Source organism: Mustelus asterias, chromosome 8 (assembly GCF_964213995.1).
Source record: "Mustelus asterias chromosome 8, sMusAst1.hap1.1, whole genome shotgun sequence".
In the NCBI taxonomy this organism is placed as follows: Eukaryota; Metazoa; Chordata; class Chondrichthyes; order Carcharhiniformes; family Triakidae; genus Mustelus; species Mustelus asterias.
Genome location: NC_135808.1, coordinates 91,765,078 through 91,786,667, shown reverse-complemented (window position 1 = coordinate 91,786,667; position 21,590 = coordinate 91,765,078). Strand labels below are relative to the sequence as shown.

The 21,590-nt window shown below is 39.5% G+C and overlaps 1 protein-coding gene across 1 annotated transcript; it reads left to right on the top strand.

Annotated features, from left to right (window-relative positions):
* Positions 1-12,849: 12,849 nt before the first annotated feature.
* Positions 12,850-19,768, top strand: LOC144497355 (uncharacterized). Its single transcript, XM_078218488.1, has 5 exons — positions 12,850-13,048; positions 14,701-14,741; positions 15,718-15,792; positions 17,013-17,211; positions 18,647-19,768. Exons 1-5 carry the CDS (start codon positions 12,982-12,984, stop codon positions 19,108-19,110), a joined length of 846 nt encoding a protein of 281 aa, XP_078074614.1. The 5' UTR covers positions 12,850-12,981; the 3' UTR covers positions 19,111-19,768.
* Positions 19,769-21,590: the final 1,822 nt, after the last annotated feature.

Sequence of the window (21,590 nt, the reverse complement as noted above, 5' to 3'; positions counted from 1 at the left end):
TAGTATACAGTGAAAAGTATTGTTTCTTATGCGCCATACATAGCATACCGTTCACAGAGAAGGAAATGAGAGAGTGCAGAATGTGGTGTTACAGTCATAGCTAGGGTGTAGAGAAAGATCAACTCAATGCGAGGTAGGTCCATTCAAAAGTCGTAAAAAAAAAACAAAGTTCATTCTAAATCTGTGCAATTTATTGTGACCCCCAAGGACAAAACAAAGAAAAAAAGACACACGCCTAGTGGAAAAAAAAGCAAAATTATCAGTTGTAAAAGCACACAGAACTCTTTACTCTGGTCACCTCTACCTCCTTTTGTGATCAATGCAGTGATGCATTAAGTAAATTAAATCTCAGTGTTGTTTGATTAGAATTAATTATTGCAGTTTCCCTTTGTTTGCTTTTTCACGGCAGGAATCCGTATTTCATTTTTAAATTTCTATTTTATGTTTACTTTTTGTGCCTTTGGAATTTTAAAATCTGTACAAAACATGGCAATACTACACCAGTGAGCGTGCATCAGATTTGGACAATCATTGTGAAACTGATACCATTTGACAGAGGTTCAACTTACTGCTTTGTGATTCTCAAATCAATCAATAAAATTAATTGTCAGAATATCTGACAAAACTACTCGATGAGAACATTACCTTTTTAAAAAGCTTCTTACAATTAGGGTGCTCAATCAAGTAATTTACAAATCAGGTGAACCGATACTTTGAGCATTTTTCTCCTCTTAAATTCAGTGTCTCCAACAATGGTTTTGAAGTGGTTGACGCATGCTATGAATTGTTAATGTAGTTTTGCTATCCAGTTTCATTGATTAACTCTGCTCTTTGACAAGTATTATTTCCATTCTGAAGTAAACTTTATTGTATTTTTTGCATTTGTAATGAATGTATTGTGGTGTTTAGATCGTGTTTTGTAACTTGTTTGTGAGCCTCCACTGTTGTGGCACCATGGTCATTATCTAGGCATTCTTTGTTTTAAGAAAAAAACCCAAAAAACTATATTTAATTGAGGAACTTTAGAAAATTTGTAAATGTGTATAAATTACATAGTAAATACAGATATAAAGTTAAAGTTTATTTATTAGTGTCACAAGTAGGCTTACATTAACACTGCAATGAAGATACTGTGAAAATCCCCGAGTCGCCACACTCCAGCGCCTGTTCAGGTACACTGCGGGAGAATTTGGCATGGCCAATGCACCTAACCAGCATGTCTTTGGACTGTGCGAGGAAACTGGAGCACCCACAGGAAAACCACGCAGACACGGGGAGAACGTGCAAACTCCACACAGACAGTCACTCAAGCCGGGAATCAAACCTGGGTCCCTGGCGTTGTGAGGCAGCAGTGCTAACCACTGTGCCATCATGCCCTTGGAATTTTAAAATCTGTACAAAACGTGGCAATACTATACAGTGAGCGTGCATCAGATTGTAACATTTGTAATTTGATTGTAAGATATGTAAAATTTAGAGTATTTATGACTAATGTATAATTACTGTGCATACAAAAATATCCTATTGGTGATTCGTTTTAGTGAATCTTGGTTCATGTTGTTGTTTTAATGGACATAAAATGTATTTTTGCTTCATATTTACCCCAAACCATACACAGTAATGCAATTATTTTAAGGTGCAAAGGTAGCACAGAGAGTGTTGGGGTTTGCTTAATTTCATCCTGAAACCCACTGTGGTTCACCTTTAGAACTTAATAACATTAAACCTATCCTCATAGCACCTTTGAATCACAGAAGCAACATCTGTTTTAAGTTACACAACTAAAGACCTTTTGAAGTATTGGTAAGAACACATTAAAGTATGGAATGAGGGAAAAAAAATCTGCCAAATCAAACCTGCTTCTTGCAACAGATCAAAGGCAATTTATTTAAATTCCTGAGCAAGACATAAATTCCAAAAAGACTTTTAAAAATGTCCTAAAGGTATCCTGAAGGATAGCAAACAAAACTTTGGACATCAATCTAATGTCTCAGTCTCCAGTTTGATTCTGTATGTGGCAGTTACAGTGTTGCCAGAAGAAAACTAGCTGTTTACCAAAAATGTCTTCTGTAATCCCCTACTCTAATTTTCCTAGTGTTAACAACCTAGTGCTTACGTTAAAATTATTGGCGTGGATGCTTCCAAATGTGTTAAGTGACCAACCAAAAGCTGTTTCCTCCCTGTTTCAAAGTGGATTTCTTTCTCCTTGCCCAATGCCTTGAACCATCGATCACTAACTGCAACTGATCATGTACTGGAATGCATGATGAAAAGGCAAGTTACAAGAGACCAGACAGATACGTCTTATGACCCTAAATTATAGACAATATGCACAATATGTTCATTTTTTAACAGTATAATTTGTTTTTCTAATGGAACCTTCTTAGTTTATGGGTTGTATAGCATGGTAGAAGTGGTTAAATACCATGGTTTAATTAACCTATAATGAAACTATTGTCTAAAAAGTATAGCATTTATGGGCATCTATAGAGAGCTGTATTGTTTTGGGGAAAATTACATAGGTTGTGACAACAGGTTTTTGAAATTTTAATGTAATTCTCACAGAGATGAGCAAGATGGGAAAAATCAAGACAGTTTATCATAAGACTCAATAATCAAATAAATTACATCAATAAATAGAAAATGCCAGTCTTGTAGAGTTCATGGAAAGGGACATTTAAGTCAGACGTGTCGTGGTCACATTTACAGATCAAATTACTTAGTATAAGCCAGCATATCATAATACTTGCAAAGCAGTTCAGCAAAAGAGCCTCTGAAACCTTGGAAAATAGCATTTGCCTCATTTAATGGCGATTTACACGCGTTTCCTACTAGAGTTACAATGGATAATTCAGAGAATGCCCATGATAATTCAGAAAATGCCCATGATAATTCAGAAAATGCCCATGAAAATTCAGCCCCTACATATTTTTGCAAAATAACCAGGCAGTCTTGTTTAACTGATAACTCAGAAATATGTAAGTCTAATATAGTTGATAAAGTATTACTAAATAACCTGTACTTACTAATCTCTTCAGTATCAAGGTATCAGAATAGATATTGTCCTTACATTTATATCAGTTTTGCCCTTGTTTTACATTTATGCCTGTGAAAGCTTGCAGAATGAATATTATCAGTTTTTCTTGAATAATTCTGAAGATGACTGTAGAGGTATTCAGAAAATATGAATAAAAAGGATGTGTTTTATTTAAAAGTGTTTATCTTTTTTGAATGTGATGTGTTGTTATTTATTATGTTCATGGAGGATATGAATTTACGTGTTTTCAACTCCTTGTCCATTATATCTTTGATGGAAGTGCTGCAGAAGCCTTGTGCGATCATGCAATCCAAATCATTGCAACCTGAAGATGCCAGAAAAAGTTTCAAAGGGCATTTGTTATTTTGACGGAGGCGACAATGACGGCTTCCATAAATGTCCTGAAGGACAGCTTTGCCCAGGTTTTCACAACTCATTTTTTAACTATAGTGCCTGATCTATAGTGCTTGTCGTATGAGGAACGGTTGAGGACTCTGGGTCTGTACTCATTGGAGTTTAGAAGGATGAGGGGGGATCTTATTGAAACTTACAGGATACTGCAAGGCCTGGATAGGATGGACGTGGAGAGGATGTTTCCACTAGTAGGAAAAACTAGAACCAGAGGGCACAACCTCAGGCTAAAGGGACGATCCTTTAAAACAGAGATGAAGAGGAATTTCTTTAGCCAGAGAGTGGTGAATCTGTGGAACTCTTTGCCGCAGAAGGCTGTGGAGGCCAGGTCATTGAGTGTCTTTAAGACAGAGATAGATAGGTTCTTGATTAATAAGGGGATCAGGGGTTATGGGGAAAAGGCAGGAGAATGGGGATGAGAAAAATATTAGCCATGATTGAATGGCGGAGCAGACTCGATGGGCCGAGTGGCCTAATTCTGCTCCTATGTCTTATTGTCTTATCTGGTGCAAACCATTCCCCAACACTAATGAGCTATAAGGAATAGGTTCAAATGTCACTGCTTCTCAAGGCAGTGACAGTACATTGTAGAAAGCTGTGGATTGCAAGAAGAGAGCAATGAACTGGTCATGTGGGCAGAAAAGTGACAAACTGAATTCAATCAAAGAAGTGTGAGATGATGCATTTTGCGAGAGCAAAGGCAGAAAGGGAATACACAATAAATGGCAGGATATTGAGATATTGTGGTCTGGGCCAGGAAGACATTGGATACACGAGTGATGTAGCACTAGAGCAAGTCCACTGGAGTGTTGGCATTGCTGAGGTGAATACCACTTCATTTATCAATGGCTCTATCAGTACAGCCCCAGTCAGAAACCTCACAAACTGGCACTGAGGTAGTTCAGTATCACAAGTGAAAAGAGTTTTAAACACAAAGGATAGTCTCAGTAATATCAAGTAGCAAAAGCACAAATAAATGGACAAAATGGTGGTGCACTTGTAATTTTTTGCAATTCAATATATTTGTGTATTTTTTCCATGGAAATTTCCTGTTAAACCTTTAACATGATAATCGTTTGTGATTGTCCTCTCTAACAGAAGATATGAGAGATTTAAACATATTGGATGAATGTTTGACTATGACTACAACAAGGGATCATGAACATATTTTATTGTAAATGAAAGCAGTTCTCTTTACTGGCGAATTTGGTGGAATCCCTTGCCTAATGGCTTGTGCTGCAGTGTTGAGGGTGGCACATTTGGTGAAGTCTTCATGGATTTTTGCAAGGCTTTTGACAAGGTCCCATATAGCAGACTGGTTAGAAAATTAAGAATCCATATCCAAGCTCAACTGTCAAAATTGGATCCAAAATAGACTCACCGGCAGGAAACAAGGATACTGGTTGATGGGTTGTGACTGGCAGATTGATTCCAATGGAGTTCTTCAGAGAACTGTAGTAGCTCCTACGCTTTTGATGGTATATATCAATGATTTGGACTTACATGTAGGGGACATAATTAAGAGGTTTGGAAATTATGCAAACAATGGCTATGTGCTTGAAAGAAAGCTGTCGATTGCAAGAAGAAAGCAACGAACTGGTCATGTGGGCAGAAAACTGACTAATTAAATTCAATCGAAGAAGTGTGAGGTAATGCATTTTGAGAGTGCAAAGGCGGAAAGGGAATACACAATAAATGGCAGGATATTGAGAAGTGCAGAGGAAACTGGGATCTTAGTGCGTCTTTCTACAGATTCCTGAAGGTAGCTGGACAGGGAGATCAGGTGGTCAAGAAAGCTTATGAGATATTTTCATTTATTAGTCAAGGCATCAAGCATAAAGACTGGGAGGTTAATCATACTAGAACTGTATAAAATACTAGTTAGGGTACATGCTGAAGTACTGGACACAGTTGTAGTCACCAAATTACAGGATGGATGAGAAATGTACTAGCGAGTATAGTTAAAATGTAACGTTCCTTGCAAATCTCCAATGAGTAAAACTTGAGGTTGTTTTCTTTGAAACAAAGGACACTGAGGGAAAACTTATCTGAGTGTATAAAATTATGAGGGCTCAACTAGAGTGGCAGGGAGGATCTATTTCTTTTAGCAGAGAGGTCAGTCGCAAAGGGGAATAGGTTTATAGTAATTGGCAGAGTTAGAGGGGAGTTGAGGATATTTTTCACCCAGGTGATGGAAATCTGGAACTCACTGAAAGGTTTCTAGAAGCAAAGTCCTGATTGCATTACTAGAAAATTAGATATGCACATGAATTGCCGTAACCTATAGGACTATGGATCAAGAACTGGAATGTGGAATTAGACATGATAACCTTTTTCGCCTGGCACAGGCACAATGGATTGAATGAATGGTTTTTTTCTCTGCTGTAGATTTTCTGCTTCTGATCACTTTGAACTGGTCTAATTATGGACAATTCAACCAACTAGCAATTTCTGAAAATCATCACTGTACCCCCAAATCCTACTGTATACAGTAAAAAAACTGGGGATGGTAGAAATGTAATCTAAAACACAAAATGCTGGAAAAATTCAGCGGGTCTGACAGCATCTGTGAACCTATTGTACATTGCACTTAAGAATTCAACTGATCTGTCCCACATGATATTCTGTCCTTTGATGCTAAAAAGATGTCATCAGTTAAGACTCAAACAAATAACCCAGTCTCCTTCTGCTCCATCCAATAACCTTGTTATTTGTATATAAATTTGTGTTTAATTATGTGCAGATGGACGGTAATAATTGGGGTTTCACTTGAGCATATAGAGACACATCATGGAGGCATTTGCTTGTAATGTTTGCTCTGTAAATAAATGTAAGACAGAGTAAAGATTGACTTCAGCATCAACCTTCACCAATTGGCTTTCCAGAATATTACTCTCTTTCCAGAACCCCGTTCTCTAGTCTCCCTAAACCCCACATTCTATCTCCTTTAAGTTGTGTAGTCAAATTCTCCAATAGTGGATGCAAAACCATACATAAGAACATAAGAACATAAGAACATAAGAAATAGGAGCAGGAGTAGGCCATCTAGCCCTTCGAGCCTGCCCCGCCATTCAATAAGATCATGGCTGATCTGACGTGGATCAGTACCACTTACCCGCCTGATCCCCATAACCCTTAATTCCCTTACCGATCAGGAATCCATCCATCCGCGCTTTAAACATATTCAGCGAGGTAGCCTCCACCACCTCAGTGGGCAGAGAATTCCAGAGATTCACCACCCTCTGGGAGAAGAAGTTCCTCCTCAACTCTGTCTTAAACCGACCCCCCTTTATTTTGAGGCTGTGTCCTCTAGTTTTAACTTCCTTACTAAGTGGAAAGAATCTCTCCGCCTCCACCCTATCCAGCCCCCGCATTATCTTATAAGTCTCCATAAGATCCCCCCTCATCCTTCTAAACTCCAACGAGTACAAACCCAATCTCCTCAGCCTCTCCTCATAATCCAAACCCCTCATCTCCGGTATCAACCTGGTGAACCTTCTCTGCACTCCCTCCAATGCCAATATATCCTTCCTCATATAAGGGGACCAATACTGCACACAGTATTCCAGCTGCGGCCTCACCAATGCCCTGTACAGGTGCATCAAGACATCCCTGCTTTTATATTCTATCCCCTTCGCAATATAGGCCAACATCCCATTTGCCTTCTTGATCACCTGTTGTACCTGCAGACTGGGCTTTTGCGTCTCATGCACAAGGACCCCCAGGTCCCTTTGCACGGTAGCATGTTTTAATTTGTTTCCATTGAGATAGTAATCCCATTTGTTATTATTTCCTCCAAAGTGTATAACCTCGCATTTCTCAACGTTATACTCCATTTGCCATATCCTCGCCCACTCACTCAGCCTGTCCAAATCTCTCTGCAGATCTTCTCCGTCCTCCACACGATTCACTTTTCCACTTATCTTTGTGTCGTCTGCAAACTTCGTTACCCTACACTCCGTCCCCTCCTCCAGATCATCTATATAAATGGTAAATAGTTGCGGCCCGAGTACCGATCCCTGCGGCACGCCACTAGTTACCTTCCTCCAACCGGAAAAACACCCATTTATTCCGACTCTTTGCTTCCTGTCGGATAGCCAGTCCCCAATCCACTTTAACACACTACCCCCAACTCCGTGTGCCCTAATCTTCTTCAGTAGCCTTTTATGGGGCACCTTATCAAACGCCTTTTGGAAATCCAAAAACACCGCATCCACCGGTTCTCCTCCATCAACCGCCCTAGTCACATCTTCATAAAAATCCAACATGTTCGTCAAGCACGACTTTCCCCTCATGAATCCATGCTGCGTCTGATTGATCGAACCATTTCTATCCAGATGCCCTGCTATCTCCTCTTTAATAATGGATTCCAGCATTTTCCCTACTACAGACGTTAAGCTGACCGGCCTATAGTTACCCGCCTTTTGTCTCCTTCCTTTTTTAAACAGCGGCGTAACATTAGCCGTTTTCCAATCAACCGGCACTACCCCAGAATGCAACGAGTTTTGATAAATAATCACTAACGCATCCACTATTACCTCTGACATTTCTTTCAATACCCTGGGATGCATTCCATCCGGACCCGGGGACTTGTCCACCTTCAGTCCCATTAGTCTACCCAGCACTGCCTCTCTGGTTACATTAATTGTATTAAGTATTTCTCCTGCTGCCAACCCTCTATCGTTAATATTTGGCAAACTATTTGTGTCCTCCACCGTGAAGACCGACACAAAAAACTTATTTAAAGACTCAGCCATATCCTCATTTCCCACTATTAACTCCCCCCTCTCGTCCTCCAAGGGTCCAACATTCACTCTAGCCACTCTATTCCTTTTTATATATTTATAAAAACTTTTACTATCATTTTTTATATTAATTGCTAGCCTAGCTTCATAGTCTATCCTTCCTTTCTTTATCGCTTTCTTAGTCTCTCTTTGTTGTTTCTTAAATTTTTCCCAATCACTTGTTTCTCCACTATTTTTGGCCACTCTGTACGCAGCTGTTTTTATTTTAATACTCTCCTTTATTTCCTTCGTTATCCACGGCTGGTTCTCCCTTTTCTTACAATCCTTGTTTTTTGCTGGAATATATTTTTGCTGAGAACTGAAAAGGATCTCCTTAAAAATCCTCCACTGTTCCTCAGCTATCCTACCTGCCAGCCTGCTCTCCCAGTCTACCTTAGCCAATTCATCCCTCATCCTATCATATTTCCCTCTGTTCAAACAGAGGACACTGGTTTGGGACCAAACTTTCTCCTCTTCCATCTGAATCAGAAATTCGACCATATTGTGGTCACTAGACCCAAGAGGGTCCTTCACAATAAGATCCTTAATTCTACCTACCTCGTTACACAATACCAGATCCAAAATAGCTCGTTCCCTCGTCGGTTCCGTAACATGCTGTTCAAGGAAACTATCCCGACAGCATTCTAAGAACTCTTCCTCCATTCCACCCTTACCGACTTGAGTCTGCCAGTCAATGTGCATGTTGAAGTCCCCCATGATTATTGCCGTTCCGTTTTTACACGCATCCCTTATCTGCTTGTTTATAGCCCTCCCCACCTCAACATTATTATTTGGGGGCCTATATACCACACCTACTAGTGTCTTTCTCCCTCTACTATTCCTCATCTCTACCCATAATGATTCCACGTTTTGTTCCTCAGAGCCTATGTCATCCCTCAGTACTACCCTGATATTATCTCTTATTAATAGCGCGACCCCACCACCTTTTCCTTCCTGTCTATTCTTCCTAAACGCCTGATACCCCTGGATATTCATCTCCCAGTCCTGGTCACCTTTCAGCCACGTTTCTGTAATGGCCACTAGATCGTACCCACTCGTGCTGATTTGCACCATCAACTCATATACCTTGTTCCGAATGCTTCGTGCATTCAGGCAAAGTGTCCTTATTCCAGCTTTTATCTGGACCCGCTTTGATGAGTCGCGAACACCCTCTCCCTCTACTCCCTTATCTAAATTACCGCCTTCATTCACTTGCACCCTCTCCTCTACCATTAATTTTGTAATTCCCCTTACCCCTGCATCCTCCACCCCATCAATTAGTTCCTTGATCCTAGTCAACTCTTCTAGCTCCCCTCCCCCCAACCTATCTAGTTTAAATTCTCCCCAGTAACTTTAGCCAACCTACCGGCCAGGATATTGGTCCCCGTGTGATTCAAGTTCCACCCGTTTTTTGTATACAGATCACCCCTGCCCCTAAAGAGGTCCCAATGGTCCAGGAACCTGAATCCCTGCCCCCTGCACCAGTCCCTCAGCCACACATTCATCTTCCACCTCACTCCATTCCTGCCCTCACCTTCCCGTGGCACAGGCAGTAATCCTGAGATTACTACCTTTGCTTTCCTCTTTCTCAGCTGTCTCCCTAATTCCCTGTACTCCCTTTTCATGACCCCTTCTCCCTTCCTACCCACATCAGCGGTACCAATATGTACCGCTACCTCAGGCTCCTCTCCCTCCCACCTCAGGATTTCCGGGACGCGACTAGCGACATCCTGGATCCCGGCCCCAGGGAGGCAGACCACCATGCGAGAATCCCGCCTACCTCCGCAGAAACGCCTGTCTGTCCCCTTCACCATCGAGTCCCCGATTAATACCACCTTCCTCCTCTTTTCCTTAGCCCTCTGAGTTACAGGGCTGGACTCCACTGCGGAGACACGGCCACTGCTGCTTCCCCCAGGCGGGCTGTCCCCCCCAGCAGTACTCAAGCAGGAGTACTTGTTGTGCAGGGGCAAATCCACTGGGGTGCTCTCAACCACCCTAGCCTTACCCTTCCTGGCCATCACCCACTTGGCCTCCTCCCGTTGCCCTGGTGTGACCACCTGATGATAGCTCTTGTCTATCACCTCCTCATTCTCCCTCATCAGCCTAAGATCCTCGAGCTGCAGTTCCAGCTCCCTAACACGGTCCCTCAGGAACCGCAGCTCGACACACCCCTCACAGATGTGGATGTCCGGGAGGCCAGATGCCTCCAGGACCTCCCACATCCTACACTGGGAACAACACACTGGTTTCACACTCATACTGGACACTTTATGTCAAGTAAGACAGTGAAAAGTTAATAAGAGTGTAAGGAAACAAAAAAATAAATAATTAATTAAAGTCAGAAAACCCACTCTCTTACCCTCAGCCTGCTCCTGGGAACAAATCCCTGATATTAACAACTGATATTAAACCCAAACAACTGAGATTAAACCTAAACAACTGAGATTAAACCCAAACAACTGATATTAAACCCAGAACAACTGAGATTAAACCCAGAACAACTGATATTAAACCCAAACAACTGAGATTAAACCCAAAACAACTGAGATTAAACCTAAACAACTGATATTAAACCCAAACAACTGATACTAAATCCAAACAACTGATATTAAACCCAAACAACTGATACTAAATCCAAACAACTGATATTAAATCCAAACAACTGATACTAAATCCAAACAACTGATATTAAATCCAAACAACTGAGATTAAACCCAAACAACTGATACTAAATCCAAACAACTGATATTAAATCCAAACAACTGATACTAAATCCAAACAACTGATATTAAATCCAAACAACTGAGATTAAACCCAAACAACTGCGATTAAACCCAAACAACTGATACTAAATCCAAATAACTGAGATTAAACCCAAACAACTGATATTAAACCCAAACAACTGATACTAAATCCAAACAACTGATATTAAATCCAAACAACTGAGATTAAACCCAAACAACTGAGATTAAACCCAAACAACTGATATTAAACCCAAACAACTGATACTAAATCCAAACAACTGATATTAAACCCAAAAACCTGATATTAAACCCAAACAACTGATATTAAATCCAAACAACTGATACTAAATCCAAACAACTGATATTAAATCCAAACAACTGAGATTAAATCCAAACAACTGAGATTAAACCCAAACAACTGATATTAAACCCAAACAACAGATACTAAATCCAAACAACTGATATTAAATCCAAACAACTGATATTAAACCCAAACAACTGATACTAAATCCAAACATACCTGGGGTTTCATTTTAAAAGACAATCTTCAATGGGGATTCCACATTCAGGAGATAACATCCAAAGCAAACATGATTTTGGGATTTCTGAGGAGGAATCTTTGGTATTGCAACAAAATATCAGAGTTATATCTTACCAAACATTTGCTTGACCAATCCTGGAGTATGGGAGTTGTGAATGGAATATTCATATAGTAAGGGTAATCAATAAAATTGAAGCGACACGAAGATATGCTGAATGATGCTGCACGAAACAGTACAGGAAATATACCAATATCCACAAGGATAGTGTCGCAACCTTGATTAAAGATTTGGAGGTGGAATCATTGCAGCAAATAAGGGGAAAAAATAGATTGATCACGTTTTATAAACTATGGAATGGACTGGTAGGAATTGACAGAAATACCTAGTGGCCTTCAGCAATGACAAAACATGAGGTAGTCATCCACACAAATTACAAAGGTCATTTGTTTCCAAGACAATGTATCAACAGTATTTCTTCCCAAGGACAATCCCACAGTGGAACAATCTGTCAAAGGAAATAGCCTTAGCTCTATCACTTGAAATCTTCAAGATGCATCTTTAAATGGTTTCAATTTAAAAGTTTTCATTATCAGGACTACCTATCGGTGGGTCATGCCTGGTTTAGCTCACACCATATAAATATTGGTGGAATAAAGAAGTAAATACAGAAAATGCTGGATAAACTCAGTAGGTCTGGCAGCAGCTGTGGATAGAGAAACAGAGTTAACATTTCAAGTCCACACAGAAGGGTCATATAGACCCAAAACATTAACTCTGTTTCTCTCCTCCGATGCTGCCGGACCTGCTGAATTTATCCAGCATTTTCTGTTTTTATTTCAGATTTCCAATAATATCACCAAGCTGGCATCTTCTCGGTAGCAGCCACTGGTGATGTTGTGGAGCAGTGAGCAATTTCAAGCATAAAAATCTCCCATACATAAAGAACAAAGAACAATACAGCACAGGAACAGGCCCTTCGGCCCTCCAAGCCCACGCCGCTCCCTGGTCCAAACTAGACCATTCTTTTGTATCCCTCCATTCCCACTCAGCACTGAGGGGGCACATGGGTAACTGTCTCTGGGTGATCCATGGTTACATTCTGAAAGGGTTAATCCTGCAGCCAACAGCAGTGTTAATACTTTGAACTGTTTAGTGTTGTCTGGTTTGTTGTATGAAGCTCTTGGGACGCTTTTGCCAGTCTCTTAGTTCGATATCCGCACTTACACGTGAGAAAACTCAAATTAAACACTTGGAGCTTCAAATAATACCAGCCTCCACCCTCACGTGACAGAACCAAACCTATCTTGAGGATGCCGGGAAGGCGGAGGACTGAGTGAAAGATGAGAATGCCGGGAACGCGGAGGACTTGCTGAGAGAGGAGGGTGTCGGGAATGTGGAGGACTGCACCAGAGAGGTGGATGCTGGGAATGTGGAGGACTAACTTGGTGCGATGGTAGGAGCTGATGGCCCGCAATGAAGAAAAACAGCTGGGGAAACTGAACCGACTGTGGCTGCAGAGGGAGAAGGAGGGTAAAAGAAGCTGCTCCATCTTCCTCTATCAACCTCTGTCAATGGATGTCCATGTAATGTTTGTCTGTGAGCAGCTCTCTATCAAGTTTACACAGCACCTCACGAGGCATCATTGGGTTTTCTTTGCTCTGTTGTGCTGAGGTTTAGTGCTGGTTCGTCAATGCTAGAACTACCCCCTCCCCGTCACTGGCCTCCTTGGGCCACTTTGCGAATCCCAGCCAGAAGAAAGGATAGTTAAAGCTTAAAGATTATTTGTTAGTGTCACAAGTAGGCTTCCATTAACACTGCCACGAAGTTACTTGAAGGCCATTTGACATGGGTGGCATTATAATTGAGCCAAAATTCATGAAGTGTTCTCATTGTTATCCTTAACTGCATAATCGGGTTTGATTTGCGTGACCGGTCACCCCTTTCAGGGTATATATAATTTATAGATTTAGCGACAGCTCTGTTAGTTGACTGCATTTGAATGCTATGGCTCAGCATTCGTCCTATCAACTATATGCTTAAGAAATTCCTCCTCCTTCCACTATGCATATTTTATGGGATACTAGCTGCCCGCAGCAGTCAACGCCCTTTTTTGCGATTACTGTTGTATGTCCTAATCTTTTAGTGCTTTACTACAAACAGTGAGCACCAAGGAGGGATTATGTCCAGGTCTGTAAATGACAAGAATGTAACAGTACTGATCTGACTAGCCAGCACACTGCATATGTTTAAACAAAATTAAAAAGCCATTTGGTTTGTGCACATGTGATATAATCTAATCACACACACAAAGGATAATATGCCAAAGAATACTACAGAATTTAGCTTCAGATGGCATTTTATTTTCTGCTGAGAGGTTTTTGATGTTTGGGAATGTGCAACAACAAGAGTTAAAGTAGTATAAACCACCAGGGAAAAGCTCTTGACTGGTTTATGGATGTTACTTGAGTCACGAAGTTAAATTTCTGCATTTTGCTTGTTAATCTTTGATTAAGAATGAAATGACCTTTTAAAATAACTTTCAATCTGGCTGTCAGTGTACTCTGTCAGTGTACTCTGTCAGTGTACTCTGTCAGTGTACTCTGTCTGCAAGAAGGCTCCAATGATGAGTCACTACTAGCAAAATAACAGCTAACGACATAACATTAAGTCCCACAAAAAACATGATTATAAAATTGGAAATGTAATTTTTGATAGAAGTGGTGACTGTACCCACTCGGACATCACCTAATATTATCTAAACTTCAGTTCTGCTAACAGTTATCAGCTCTAGATACTTGAAATTTATGTGTATTACTGAAATTGGGAGATATGGTACCATTTACTGATTGTTGTACTCACCTCTGTACTCACTGACCTACAATGGCTTCTAGTTTAGTTAAAACTCAGTTTTTATTATTTTCACCTGCCCTATGTCTCTAATCTTCTCCAGTCCCAGAGCCCTCGGAACCTTGCACTTCTCTGACTCTGGCCTCTTGCAGATTCTCAGTTTTCTGTGTTCCACCATTTTCAGCTACCGAGGCCCTGAGCTCTGAAACTTGCTTGCCAAATCACTTTTTCCCCCATCTCCTGCATAAAGATTATATTAATCTTAGTACATTTAAGTGTATTAAAGGCATTAGTCATGTACTACAATTTTTAATCACTTTGTTTTTGTTCAACAGAGGGTCGCCTGAGAGAGATACATCAAAACCGACCCAAACTGGTGAGTAACCAAACCATTTTTTTCTTGAGTCTGAAATTGCAGTTTTATAATAGAGCATGATCTTTAATCTCTGTGGAAGTCAGACTCCTCTTGATGGTGTATTTATGTGCCACGATGCAGTAAAGAGAAATAAAATTCATCCTCCATTGTTCCAAGCTTGCGTCCCTACCATCTGACGGTGCCATAAACAGTAAATTTATTAAGAGGGTCTAGAATGCTTTACAGAAGGTTAGGCACAGGAAGATGTTTAATGATTGCCGTTGCACCTCTTAGTGCACCATACCCAAAACTTTAGAAATTAAATGTGTATGTTAATTCTGTACCAATGATCATTTTCCCTCCATGCAAGATTCACGCTCCATTTGTGTTCGAAGGCTGAGATGCATGTTTCTTTCTTGCTCTCCTACTTCAAAAAAAAGAGGAAGAAACTTGCATTTATATGGTACCACAACTTCAGTATGTTCCACAGTCAAATTATTTTTGGAGTGTGGTCACTGATTGTAATGGTTCTTCTGAATTTGCACAAGAAATTTTGAAATAGTCACTTGGCATGTCAAGTGAGCACTTGCAGAAAGTCTTCAGAAATGGGTGGTAGCTGTACTGCAGAGTTGACTGTTGATGGTTCCTGTTTTAGAGCATGGATCTGCTGCAAAATTCACCTCAATCTGTTGGAGCAACATCCAAAGTGATATATTTTAGATTTGATTAGCAGTGTTATAATCTTGCTGTCAGTGTTACAGTTGCAGTTTATTAATATTCATGACTTAGAAACAAGCGTTGTTTAAAAGTTAAATTGATTTAATCTAAGTGTTTCCAGATGTTTGAATTCATACCTTTGAATTTACTGAGAGGTACACTTTCAATGCGAACAAAACTTTTTGTCCTAAAATCAAGAAATGTAGTGCATGGAGCTTCTGTTTAGTGACCACTTCACATTTAATGATGATGATTTGAATTTGTGTTATCCTATTTCTAGTCATCCTTGACTTCAGCTGTTGAAGTAAAAAAATGGATTCCAAGCATCAAAACTGAGATTGAATATTATCTTCAGGTGAGTAATTCAGTTTATGAAAGGGACATTAGCAATGTTTCACTTCTGGGGAGAGAAAAATTCCTGGTGTTCAACAATATCAATTCATTTTTTGCGATAAAAATTCAAGTTTTTCAGTCAAAAATATTTTCTTCTGAGTTGTATCAAGGGAGTTTCTTGGTAATGGATTCTGCTGTAAAAATACAATATATTGGCAGATTTGTGCTGTCTAATTACTACTTGCTATGAGTTGATGTTGCTCAGATTTATTCGAAGAACTTGCATCAAGATGAGACATCTCCTCATGACTGGATTCGAAACAAAAGTCTGCAACGAAAGGATTATCATTCTACTAAATTGCAGTACCCACTCTTTATACAATGCAATCTTTAATAGCTCTAATTAGTCCAATTGAAAGAAAGCAGATACATGAAAGAAATATAGTTGCTAAATGCTTGGTTCAGTAAGTTATTTTTATGTTTGCCATGGCTTTTTGTTAACCAAATTGCTTTTATTAAAAGTATATTTTTCAGGGTTTGTTACAGATGTAACATCGTGTGCTCATTTATTTTGTATGTGTCTAGGTGGGTGGTCTAACAGAATCAAAATGATAAAATAATGCTTGAGTTTTTGAGGGTAATTCTGTTGCCGTGATGTGCATGGACTGCCAAAGGGCATTTGATAAAATGCTATACACAATTCGCTTGTGAGCAAAGTTAGAGCTTATGGAATAAAAGTCACAGTTGCATCATAAATACAAAATTGGCCTTGTGACAGGACACCGAGGGCAGTGCCGAACGGTTGTTTTTTGGACTGGAGGAATGTTTATCATGGACTTCCCCATGCATTGATGTTGGGACCCTGCTCTTCCTGCTATATGTTAATACTACATTGGTGGAAGAATCAATAACCAGAGGACTCAGATTTAAATTGGCTAAAGAGCAATGGAGACATGAAGAAAATATTTTTCACAGTGTATAGTTGGGTTCTGGAAGTGCATTGCCTGAGAGTGTGATGGAGGCAGGTTCAATCGAAGCATTCAACAGGGAATTGGACTATTATCTGAAAAGGAAGAATGCGCAGGGTTACAGGGAGAAGTGGGGGATTGGCACTTGGTGACTTGTGCTTTCAGAGAGCAAGCACAAACATGGCAGGCTGAATGGTTTCCTTTTTGCTGTAACCATTCTATGAATCGCATTATAATGATACAATAAAGAGGAAATGTTTTCTCTGCTTCACAGCAATCACAATTATCCCATTACTCAGAAAAGAAGATAAAGGAATTCCAGGATCATATTGAAGAACTTAAGAAGGAGTATCAGCGTTACTTGTGGAAGCTACGTCGGTTAGATCCTTCCCACAAGGACCACCCTTGGAAACCCCGTGCTTATACGCGGAAAAGGCCACCTAACTCTGCAGCACAGACCATCAGCGAACTAGGTATTCAAAATTATATTTGAGGTCAATTTGTAACTAAGCAGCAATTAGGCCTTGATGCATTGCAGCATAATGATGTAAATATCATTTTGGCACACTCGATGTAAAATCCTGATCGTTAACTTCCAATTCTTCATGGTTTTAGTTTTGGCCACTCTATCTCTGCAACTTACTCCAGTCTTATCCCTTCATTACCCTTTAGTCCTCCATTCTGGCGTGTAATTAATTCTTATTTCTTGCCTGAAACATATTCCTTGAGCCTCTGAAATATTGGTATAGCTTTCAGTAACTCTTTGCGATTCCCTTCATTTAGAATTACATCCTTCTGCCTCTTGTTAACTCATGTTCTGAACCTATTTAAAGCCCATTTCGACAACTCATCTTTCATTAACTCCTCTTCATCTCTTCTTGCCTACATTAATGCAACTTGGTGTCAATTCCTTCCATTACTTAAAGCAGAAGCAAAATACTGTGGAGGCTGGAATCTAAAACAAAAGCAGGAAAATCTGGAAATACTCAGCAGGTGTGGCAGCATCTCTTCAGATCCTCTGAAGAAAGGTCCTCAACCTTTAACTCTGCTTATCTCTCCACAGATGCTGCCAGATCCGCTGAGTACTTCCTTCCATTGCCTATTTATGTTCATCTTTCCTTGCCCTCTAGTGTCATTAGATTTATAAAAAAAAATACTAAATATACTATTTGGTGATTTGTCTGTCATTGCTGGGAGAAGTTTTGAAGAGATTGTTAACAAAAGAAGCATAACTGGAAACTCATTGACAAAGTTTTTTTCTTGAATGAACTGGGTGGGAGCATGAATCCACTCATGGGAGAGTCAGCTGATCTTTGGAAATACATTTTCTGGCACTTGAAGGTTTATCTAACCTAGTGTAACTTAAATGCCAACCTCTAATTGTTGCTGTACTGTGTAATGCCATTAATTGTTCTAAAACTGCCAGGCCCTATGCCAGACAGTGCCGTTCAGTTTTCCATTTAATGACAAGACACCTTTTAAAATTATTCTTTTAATATGTTATGTCTAGAAATATTGATTTCTCTCACCTTTACTACCATCCATATAAACACCATTGAGCCTTAGCCCTTCATTTAGATTTCCTCAAAATATGTTTTGAAAATGATCTTTACACATTGTTAATTTATATAAATTCCAATTGACTTTTTAATACCAAAACTTATCTTGCACATTTTCTGTGAAGTGTTGGAAAAGTGATTTAGCCACCACTGAATATTTCCTTTTTAATGAAAAAATTGGAATGTTGATTATTTTAATGATACCACAATGTAGTTTTATCCCCATACCTTCCACTTTTTAAAGCAATGTTTGCCAATTTTACCACCCAAATATTTCTATCCAGTAATTAGATTCATATTCAGATGCACTTGTTTCTCTTTTAGTAAATTATGGCTTTGCTATTTACAGATACGTTGCACAATTTGAAAGGACTACGTATGCCTCCTTCACATGAAACTGAAGATGAAACTCATGAGTATGACTCTGATAGGAAATCTGGTGAAGGAAGGGAAAGGAGCTGTCTCAGCCCACAGGTAGCAGATGGTGTCATCTATGACTGTTCAGTGGTTAATTCCAAGTTTCAGGACCAGCCCCTCACTTTTAATCCTGCTAGAGTTCCACTGAGATTTTCCATGCGCTCAACCCCAAAAAATACATCCGGAGAAGGCTCACACCACATGACCAAAATTCTTTTATCGCAGCTACCAAATTTACAAACCTCATCTTCCTGTGGAACCAAAGCAGGGTTGAACAGAGAGAAAGAAGAAATAGAAGCCTTTAAGATGACGGAAGATTCTCAGGAAACTATTTTGCAGAATAAAAGCTGTGGAATCCTGGGATTGTCTTGCTATTCTTCAGATGAAGACACATAAGTGACAAGTAGCAACTGATTCGTATTCATAACTCATTTTGTCTCCAGTTCTGTATTTGCTAGATGTATATAGATGCTATATTTTCAAAATTTGAGTTCTTACACAGCTTTGTGATATTTGTATAAATGTGGTTGTAGAATTTCACTTTCATACTGAGCAATATGGTGCCAAACATTCAAATACTGACACTTCCAACTCTCATAGTTGACATGAATTTAAATCTTTAGAAATAAAAATGCCCTTCATTTCAAATACTTGTTGGATATTGTTTATTTTCTGTCATTAGTGTGTAATGCATGTATGAAAACCATTGGTATCTAGCCACTGGTGAAGCAGTGTTCTAAAAATATTTTTACACTCTGTCTGCAACCGAGCTGCTTGTACCCATGCCTCTACAACATCCAAGTTGAGGAAATAGCTTTTCATTATTGTAGTTTACTCTTCTGAATCAGTTCACACCTTGCCTCAATGGCAAAGACTTGAGATAGAATCACTATGACCGATCTGACATTGAAAGATTGGAATTTGGGCAAGCTTCTGTGGTAATCTGATACCTGATCCTGGCAGGTCTATAGTTTTGTTGATTGACTAGTCAGTCTCGCCAACATCCTGACCCAAATATTTGTCCAAAACAAATAAAAACGTACTGTCTTTCTTTATCTCCAGATTCCATTCTTTATGTTAGCAATCATAGCTCTTTTACAAGTTTCATGGTCTTTGATAGCAGCCAACATCTTGGTAGTGTTCTCCAAATTTCCACCTGTTCTGCTTCTTAAACTGTCAGTGTATTCCCTCCTTTGTCTCCCTCTTGCCTTGTTACCCTCAATTTTACCAGTTGCCATCAGATATATTGTTCTAGTTTCTCCCTCTTAAGTACTTGCCCAAAGAAATGTAGTTGCCACTTGGTTATTGTCTGCAAAAGATTTTGTGTACCCACCTTCCTCAAAATTTCCTCATTAGTTTTGTGTGTTGTCCAACGAATCCGCATGATGCGTCTCAGAAGCCACATTCTGTTGCTTTTAATTTATCCTCCCCCAAGCTTGCATTTTAATTTTTGCATCCATTTAGTAAAGTTTACCAAAAATAGAATTTTAATAAGCTTATTCTGCTTTCCATAAAGATGTTATTTCTCGAGGTCTGACATTTTTGTGAAGGTTTTCTTTGAAAGTTTTGTGCATGCTGATGTCTTAATCGCTTCTCCCATCAGATGTTATGAGGCTACCCAGATAAGAAAATGATTCAACTTGGTTTATTTCAATTCCACTATTATTTTGCATCCAGATATACTCCTTTGATATTACCATGCTTACTGTTTTGCTGCAGTTTAATGATCTATATGTTACAATTTGTTATTATTGTCATTGCATATCTCAGATTATTTATATTCTGTCAGCCACTGAAATTTGTGGTAAGTTTATAACCATATTTTAATCACTTAAGTTTAAAGATTGAAAGGATTCGGTGACAGAAGACAACCCCATGTTGCACTCTTTGTAGCTATCCGATCACGTTATTCATTGTCTATTCTAACTGCTGTTTGGTCTGTCTAAGTTTTGAAGCAGCCTTAATTTTAATATTGAAGGGAAAAGTTCATGTAATATTCCAAACATCTGTTCCTGCCTCACTCTCAAAAGCCTTAGTATAATCTATAAAACTTAGGTATACCTTTTTTTTGGACTCCCCATTATTCTTAACAAGTTGCATTTCTTGTTCCTTTTTCCCTTTGCCCATATTGGTCTAATTCCACATTGCACTCATCATGAGGATTGAGGATTCTTACATTTATTTTGATTTGTGTTACTCGTGGCTGAGCGTTCAATGAAGTTTGCAAATTGTTACATTTGGTCTTTGAGGTAGTGATACAACTGCTGATTTACAAAGATCTTCCAGATTTAATCCAGAGGGGGACACAAAGACACTTTGTCACAGGTACCATCAAAATAAGTTGAGCAACGGTTTGAATGGATTCTAGGGCAAAATTCCCAATTTTTAAAAAAAAATCCTTTTAGTCAATGTGTTTCTTTTGGTGCAACCAAATTGTATGTGTGCTATCACCATAGAAAGCATTCTTTCTGGATGCATCACAGCTTGATATGACCCTTGCTCTGACCATGACCGCAAGAAACCACAAAGAGTTGTGACTGTAGCCATCATGCAAACCAGCCTCCCATCCATTGACTCCATCTACAGTTCTCACTGCCTCGGGAAAGCAGCTAGCACAATCAAGGACCCCATGCACTCTGAACATACTTGCTTCCACCTTCTTCCATCGGGGAAAAAGATACAAGAGTCTTAAAACACGTACCAACCAACTCTGCCATGAGACTTTTGAATGGTCCTTTCACACATTAAGCTGATCTTTCTTCTCACCCTATCGGTAACTTCAATACTACATTCTGCACCCAATACTTTGCTTTTCCCCTATGTACTCTATGAATGATGTGTTTTGTCTGTTTAGCTGGCAAGAAACAATATTTTAA